Raw genomic sequence first — 8,905 nt, forward strand, 5'->3', positions numbered from 1 at the left:
CATACACCCTGTGCTAATGTGACATGACTCTGCTGAAAAGAATAAACAAATACAAATTGCTGTCTAGACCACGCACAGGTGATTTTGATACTAATGCTTGTCTTCCTCTGAAGACAGTGTGTTTTGTTTTTAATCTGTGGATGAATGCTGTAGGATCGTCCAACTGATCATAATGTTGTCATAATCAATCAACAGAATATTGGCAATTATTTTGACTTAGGGCTTAGTTGCCACTGATTGTTTGGTTTATAATCTGATTGTCTGGTTAATTTTGGGACCAGGAACCCTCCCATGAGAAGTCAATATGGAAAGGATTGGCTGTGGTTGTCTGCCTGCCAATGTGCATCTGCAAAAGTGCAGTCATGTCTACACACACACAAACATGTGGAAAAGCACATGTACACACACACATAATAAACACAAAATAAAAACACAAAATAATTCACCCACTCCATTTGCACACATCCGCTCACTCTTATATGCATACTGTTGATTACTCTCTAGTGTCAAACTGAGCCTCATAGGAACACAACTGTGACCACCAGCCCCTGGGTGTTCCTTTTTCCTCACTGTCTTTTCATCTCCCACTTACAGTATACGCACACAGGCACACATACACACACATTCACTCACAACAAAATGACAGGCAACGATAACCAGGCAACAAACAAACATGAAACATCCTCATAAACAGAGGTAGAGATTTATGGTTTGATTAAATCAGTTGGATGCCTTCGCTCCCAATGGAAGCAATTACTCTCTCTTTGTGGGGATGCGAGGGAAGCTATGTGGACATGGGGGGGGGGAGGGTCGGGGCAGGCACCTTTCCATACAAAACACAGGATGACAGCCCATAATATCATCCAAGCCCATCATCTCATAACTGTCAATGGCAACATGGCCAAAATTTCAAATTTCATCACCCTCTGGGTATAAAGGCCAAACAGGGTCAAGCCCACATGAAGATGACAAAATTAACAATGCTTTTCCATTGCTCCTCACAGAAAACAGGAGCAAACTTGAAAAGTAGCTAAGACAGTTCATTGATCATTAGCATTAAGAAAGTGCATTGATCATTAGCATTTGAATGAAGAGTCATACGCCATGAGCAAAGTTATTTTATCTTTTAGCCTTTTTTAACTTAGTCTTTTGAAAAGTTCATACAGTATAATACAGACTTCTTACAGTTTATCATGATGTATAAAACAGTTGTTGAATCATCTACACACCCAAAAACACGTAGTACATCCACATGATGAGCAGATCGACATCAAGCCATTATATTAAAAATACAGTGGGGAAAATAAATACACCATCTGACAAATAATGTTATATAACACAATACATTCTCTCTGAAATAATCAGATGATTGCACTCCATACATTTAATGTAAGACTCAATCTGTATCTACAATTTGAAGACACTTTCCTTTTGTCATGTCCAACATTTATTTTTCATTTGACCTGAAATCTGTGTGAAGTCCAGCCTCGATACTCTCGCACGGATACCCACTCCAATAACAAAAGGTAATTTTGGAGGAAACACTGTGCAGCTGAGTGCTAGTAGGGTATCAAATAAGGTCATCACCAGCCTGTGTGTCAGTTGTAATAGATAGATAGATATTTGATACTTTAGATAGATTACTTTATTCATCCCCAAAGGGAAATTATGGTGTTACAGCAGCAATTAATAATATAAACATATATCATACATATACATACATACATACAAGTTAAAAAATAAATACAATTGGGTATGGTCTCCGTTGAAGAGGTTGTAAACTGTGCATTGTCTCTCAGCATAAGATTTTCTTCGCACGACACAAAGGGGAGTTGTTGTAAATAGTTATGGCAGTGGGCAGGAATTATTTTCTATAACGGTCCTTGTTATGTAATGATTGTAATGTTTTGCATTGTATTCAAGGCAGCATGTCACGAATCAATGGCACAGGTTTCAGCTATATTTGTTTTATCCAAGGCAACATGAAGCAAATATACAGCAGGTTCTAGAAACGGCAGTGTGGTGGAGTTAAGAAAGGCCTGGACACCTTCATCCAGTGTCTGAAGGCGAGGATCAACCAGTCAAGCTAATGGAGATCATCTTCATTCACGGTCATGCAGGCACGTGCGGGGGGGGATAAAGAATAAAAAAAATGTAAAATAAATAATATAGAAGTAAAGTTGGTAGCCTCGTCTACCTGCGCTGCTGCCGGTATGTGACATCATAGGCTATCAACGTGACCTTTCACATTTGCTTGCCTGCAAGATGCGCATCCTATTGTTGTTCTTTTAGAGATGGCGAAAAGCAAAATAAGCTCACTACAGACAGTCTGTTTCCAAAACAATTTAGCTGATAAGATCTGTGAAGTATGAATCCTACCCCCCCCCCCCCCCCCCCAATGGTCATTAAAGGTCATTTCTAGGAATGTAAGTGGTGGGGACAGGCTTCGACATCTTCAAAGGGAGGGAGACCTGGTGGATCGTAAAACATAAAGCCACCACCTTCCCAGGTCTAAATGATGATGTGGATTTTTCACCCTCTCTATAGGGCATTTTAGTAATGTTGGTATGTCTGTTCTAATGCTCTTTTGGTTTTGTTTTTAGACATATCATAGTAAGTATGTATTTGGTATGTGTATGCATAATAATATTCAAGTGCAGAAAATAGCTTTGTGCAAACACTACTATCTGCATTCAATCACTGGTGTCTTCTTTGGGGTCCCTGGGACAGCTCAGTAAGTGTTTGGCTGTGATGAGATAATTAGTATTTTCAATTATCTAGTCGTTGCTGTTAAGGTTTGGGGGTGGGACTTAGGTCATGTGACCATTCCCACACCTCTCTACCTGGTAAATGTGCTCACCTGTGACTGGCATGCCCTGATGAAAACTGTATAGTTGAAACGCTTTGGCATGTAGCCAATTTTGATTAAAGGCTTTTTATATTTATCAGGAGTGCCTCATTTTTCTGTTTTCTCAATTTAGCTGATGTTGAAAAATAAACGGTAACATTAATCTCGTTTTCTAGTGTCATTTTGAAGTAGCCTATGTGTTTGCCAGCAAAAGCTTTTCAACAAGCATAATTTTAAACTGAATTGACTTACACTTGGCTACCACTTGGTTTCCTTTCTATACCAGCTAGCAGCAGCTAACCTGGGAAACCTTTTGAAATTGGAAAGGGAAAACATGCATCATTATACTGAATCATGTATACTCTGGTATTTAGTAACCTACTAGGCCACATGGGCAAATCGGTTTCATGTCCACTCTGTCTCTGGCAGTAGGCTAGGTTACGCAAGCAACTCCTCGAGGCGCTAGTAGTAGCCTAATAGGCAGGCAGGTAGGCTGATAAGAAATAGGCTCCCTACTTAATTTTCCCGTCCGCGAGCAAATGTGATGAAAAAAAAGTTGTTTTTGAAGGTTTATGTTTTAGGGCTGTCAAACTTAAAGGTTGTATCAGCGATGGCAGAGTAACATCACTTCTGTTGACATTCAAACAAAACAAAGCTACTGTAGCTCGCTGCTCCCTCCCCCTCCCTCCCGTGCAATTGAAACTCTCCTGAATGCGCATCTCGTCGGTTATTGGTTGGAACACTTTATTTTGCCTTTGAGTGGTTGGCAACACTTGTTGGTAACAATTGTATTTGTGTACAGATCTCAGAGCCTGGGCTGCCTACAGAGACACGTTTATTTGACGGCCTGCTTATGGGGCGGGCAGCTAGCGGATCATTAGGAAAGATTAGATGAATGTGATAATTTATGTTTGGGCCTTTTTTGGGTCTGCCATCACTGATACAACCTTTAAGGTGTAAGCTTTACAAATAAAATTAACACAATGGATTAATCTGCTGTATCCTCTGTATTGAGATCAATTCTAAGGCTTGTTGGCGATAAGGGTATCAAATTAAACTATAAGTTCTCATACACATGTTAGTGTCATTCTCTCCATTCATCCTAGAATGAAGTTAATAAGGCGAAAAACAATTGTGCTTCTCCAAAGCTTAACTCTCCTCTCTCCTAATTCAGTTTTTAAAATAATGTTGATATATTGTTAACAAATCTTGTTCCATGTGCCCGTTTTTGAATTTGAGCCCCTGCCCCTCAAAAGGTCTCTGCACAGCCCTGCAGTCACTACACATGAGTCCTACACATGAAGATGGTCTCCACAGTCACGAGTCCTTCACATGAAGATGGTCTCCACAGTCACGGGTCTTTCACATGAAGATGGTCTCCACAGTCACGGGTCTTTCACATGAAGGTGGTCTCCACAGTCATGAGTCTTTTTACATACAGTAAAGGTGGTCTTCACAGTCATGAGTCTTTGACATGAAGGTGGTCTCCACAGACACAGGTCCTTCACATGAAGGTGGTCTCCACAGTCAAGGGTCCTTCACATGAAGGTGGTCTCGTCCTCGTGCTCCCAGCCGCTGGTGGAGGCCGTGTCACGGGCTCGGCTCCGGGGTCCACTGCTGGACACGTGTGTGGAGCAGGACGCACTCTTGAGGATCTTGGAGATGGGCGGCGAGCTGTTGCGTGAGGCCGCTGTGGCGCCGCCGCCCTTGTGGCAGACGAGCTCGCGGAAACGCTCGCGGAAACGGCTGGAGAGCATGTTGTAGATGATGGGGTTGACGGCCGAGCTCAGGTAGAAGAGCACGCCCGACAGGATGTGCACATACTCGTAGACGCCGTGCATGTAGTCCGTCCAGTGCGTGGTGAAGCTCCACAGAAGCCGGTCAATGTGGAAGGGGGCCCAGCAAATGGCAAATACCACCACCACTACAACTGGAGAAGAGAGGAGGAGAGAGAGAGAGGAGGAGAGTGAGTAGAGAGCGGGAAGGGGGGTACGCAAATTAAAAGAGATGGTGGCACAGATGGTCGAGATTGGAGACAAGAAGGACGTGAGAGACATAGAAAGATAAAGAATAAAACACCAACAAAACAGGGCAAGAGGACAGACGGTGAGGTAATGTGGTTGGGGAGTAGAGGAGACATAACTAAAGTCTAATTCACTAGAGTTAAAAGATGAATATAAACAAACACAAATCACACTCTGACTTAGACTGATATTTAATCTCTTACTCTGTTTGCCCATTTGCGTGCAATGAAAGCCAGCTTTATGCACTCTGAATGGCGCACAAGGTTGAGTTCAACTAAAGTATTGCTGAGCTTATTCTCAATGACTTCACCTTAACCTACTATTGCTTTGGTTGTACATTTGAACATTTTGAGGTTTATTCCCTTTAAATGGTGTTTCAATGATAACTGTTTAGCCATTTAGGAGCAATAAACTGCAGGCATTACTTACAGCTCCTCCATCCTCTCCGTTTCAGTAATGGATACAAGGATACAAGGAAGTTTATTGTCACATGCATATAGTTACTGGATGTAAGAAATGCAGTGATGCAGTGTCAGTCTATTTGTGCATTTATGGGGGGGGGGGGGAGAGACAGGACCAATCGTCAAAATTTCGGTGTCCACCATTCTAGTTCATCCAAAACACACCAGAAAAGGGACTCAAAGTGCTAAATACCGGAATTTTCCTTTAAGGATTAAGCTCATTCATTTCAACAGTGTTAGAGCTCTAGCGTGTCGTTACTAAGTGTCAGTGATAAATTGAGTGTGCCCATTCGTTTATATTGTTAAGTCAGCCATGAAAGTAACTAATACAAAGCCACATATTGTTATACCATCTTAACAAAACTCGATTGTCTTTCAAACCCTCATGACTTTGGATGGATTTTTGGGTAGGGTGCATTCGACCTTCTACTTTAACTAAAAGTTATTTATTTATTTATTTATTTTTTGTAAAATCCTGTCCAAAGCATGGGACGTATAATACCGTTCAAAAGGTTGGGGTCACCCAGACAATTTTATGTTTTCCATGAAAACTCACACTTTTATTCATCAAATGAGTTGCAAAATTAATATAAAATATAGTCATGAGGTCAGAAATAAACTTTTTATTTGAAATAATAATGTTGTCCTTTAAACTTTGCTTTCATCAAAGAATTCTCCATTTGCAGCCATTACAGCCTTGCAGACCTTTGGCATTCTAGCTGTCAATTTGTTGAAGTAATCTGAAGAAATTTCACCCTATGCTTCCTAAGCACCTCCCACAAGTTGGATTGGCTTGATGGGCACTTCTTACGTGCCTTACGGTCAAGCTGTGTCCACAGCAGCTCAATAGGGTTGAGATCTGGTGACTGCGCTGGCCACTCCATTACAGACAGAATACCAGCTAAATAGTTTTGCATAGTTTGGAGGTGTGCTTTGGGTCATTGTCCTGTTGTAGGAGGAAATGGATATAAGAAATGGAAATGGATGTAAGATATAAGGCTAATCCAAAAACTCTAGCCTTGTTTGTTTGTGCCACATTGATAACACAATATTAACAATACTATGCATAATATTAAGTTGTTAAAAGCAGTTATACATTTCATATATTAAAAGGGGATATCAACAATGACACCTGGAACCTGCCAGTCTATCTCTCTCTGGTGCGCAGATGCTCCTGCATGATCATCCTTGCATGTAACACAAAGTTGGTGCATTTTGACATTCGAAGAAAGAAAAGCAGTTAGCAGTAAAGCTATTTATTGGCTACATTTTGGGACCCCCTCTGTCCCTTGGTGCCCTTATTCGTGATGCACATGGTGAATACAATGTTGAAACATTTCCTATAGTTTCTTACCTATATTTGCCCTGATGCACTCATTGACGCAAACACACACACTCGCTTTGGACTCTTTTCCCTGCTGCTGTCCCTTTCTTAGCCTACAGAGCAACTAGGACAGGCGCACTACGCACTACAAAGTGGGGTCTGGGTCTGTGGTTCATTTTCACCAAAAACCGGGAAATATTATTAATTATCTGAGACAGTCACTCAAAAAAGAGAACAATCCTGGGAAATCCAGTGCATGTGGCAACCCTATCCACAGGGTATGGCATGGCATTGCAAAATGGAATGAATTAAACCCTCTATCAGAATCTGAACACCCTATTATTGCTTCAGTGCAAGAGAAAGACAGAGAAAGAGAAATTGAAAGAGAAAAAGAGATAGAAAGAGAGTGAGAGTGAAAGAAAACGAGAGACAAAGAGAAATAGTGAGAGTGAGAGAGAAAAGTTAACTTACAGAGCATCTTAGTGATCTGCCGCCTCTTCCCTCCCTCCACGTGGATGGTCCAGCTGACCTCGGAGCCGCCACTCTTCCCCGAGTCGCCACCACTCCCCCGCGACCTCTGTTCCTGGCCCAGCCGCACGCCGATCACCATGTACAGCACACTGATCACAGTCATGGGCATGAAGTAGAACGAGATGGTGGTCACCTGGATAACCAGGTTGTAGATCCAGAGGGGCTTGAGCATGTGGCAGGTGGCCGACTCGGGGACGGGTCCGCTGTCCAGTTCCAGGTAGTAGATGCCGTGCAGCGAGGTATTGGGCAGGGCGCAGAGCAGGGCGGCCAGCCACACGGCCGTGATGACGCGCTGGACGTGGCGAGTGGTGACAGTGTAGCGCGTGCGCAGCGGATGCACCACCGCCACGTAGCGCTCCACGCTCAGAGCCGTCACGTTGAGCACCGAGGCGAAGCAGACCATCTCGAAGAGGAACACCTTGAAGAGGCAGCCACCCTCACCGAAAGGGAACGGGTAGTTCTGCCACAGCTCGTACGTCTCCAGCGGCATGCCCAGGATCAGCACCAGTAGGTCCGACACCGCCAGGCTGAACAGGTACAGGTTGGTGGGCGTGCGCATCTTGCGGTGCTTGGCGATCACCGTGCAGGTAAGCAGGTTGCCCCCGACTCCCACAATGAAGATCAGCAGGTAGGTGAGGGCCACCGGGAGGAAGAAGGGCGACCGCCGTGGCCCCAGATATTGGAGCATGATCTCCTCCAGCGGAGGGTCAGGCACGCTGTCGTTCCCCGAGGTGTTGCTGTAAAGACTGCTGTTGAGTCCTGACATGTTCAGAAAGAAATCCTTAGTGCGGCTGGTGGACATAGTGTTCTGGGTTAAAGGCAGACTGAGTGAATGGAGGGCGATTGAATGCTGGGAGCGGTCAGCAATGCATTCTGGGACTCAATGGGCTTGTCTGGGGCACCTAAGTAAGTAAGTAAATGTTTATTTATATAGTGCATTTTTCATGAACAAAGTGACAAAAACAAAAACATAAGATGACGAAGGAAAATTAGGACTTAACAGTTGTCACATTTCTCACACCTTCTCACTTTGTTATAAGAAATTGCAGGTGAACCCAAAATCTCTGCAGACTTCATGACATTTGATGACAACTATGACCACAGGCGATCATTAATAAGGAGTTACAAATCAAAGTATCACTTCTTGTAAAGCATCTATTCAGTTATGTACACAGATTTTATAGCTTAAGATAAAGCCGTTATTATGCATTCACCTGTCTCCTTACTTATCTACATGATCACTTATGGTAATACTGTAACGTGGTAATTGTGGTAAGTGTAATTATGACCACCGCACAGCGAAGCGGCGGTCATAAAGGTTTAGTCAGATTTTTCTTTTCTTTTTTTCTTTTTCGCATGGCCAATTTTCTGTCAAGGATTCCCGGGACACTGAAAGACCGGGGTGCACGAAACTTGGTGGGCATGTAGCCCCACAAGAATAGCATGGAACCATTGTTTTTCGTTTTGATCTGTAAACTAAAAATGAGGTGTTGTAATAGCAGGTATTTGTGACCTAACATGGTCAAAACTGCACGAAATTGGAAGTGTAGGATCATTATGACACCCTCTGAATGCACGCAAAGTTTCGTGGAATTCCGTTCATGGGGGGCCATACAATAAATTAATTCATGTTACTGTACACCAACTGGCCTGTAGGTTGCCGGACATCTGCCGGACATGTGAATATCTCGAGAACCTTAGGGCCTAGGAGGACCAC

The 8,905-nt window shown here is 43.2% G+C and overlaps 1 protein-coding gene across 1 annotated transcript; it reads right to left on the reverse strand.

Moving 5' to 3' along the window:
- Nucleotides 1–4,386: 4,386 nt before the first annotated feature.
- nmur3 (neuromedin U receptor 3) lies at nt 4,387–7,990 on the reverse strand. The gene is made up of 2 exons (XM_076269159.1): nt 7,129–7,990; nt 4,387–4,778 (listed from the first exon to the last, which is right to left on the reverse strand). Exons 1-2 carry the CDS (start codon nt 7,988–7,990, stop codon nt 4,387–4,389), a joined length of 1,254 nt encoding a protein of 417 aa, XP_076125274.1.
- Nucleotides 7,991–8,905: the final 915 nt, after the last annotated feature.

Source organism: Alosa pseudoharengus, unplaced genomic scaffold, assembly GCF_046254945.1.
Source record: "Alosa pseudoharengus isolate Yale_2024_CS ecotype anadromous, Long Island Sound unplaced genomic scaffold, YU_APseudo_1.1 YU_APseudo_1.1_scf_5, whole genome shotgun sequence".
Taxonomy (NCBI): Eukaryota; Metazoa; Chordata; class Actinopteri; order Clupeiformes; family Clupeidae; genus Alosa; species Alosa pseudoharengus.

Coding starts and splice junctions, on each gene's coding strand:
- nmur3 (XM_076269159.1), bottom strand. CDS start 7,990: ATGTCCACCAGCCGCACTAAGGATTTCTTTCTGAACATGTCAGGACTC. Junction 4,779..7,128: donor GCAGATCACTAAGATGCTCT/GTAAGTTAACTT, acceptor TCTCTTCTCCAG/TTGTAGTGGTGGTGGTATTT.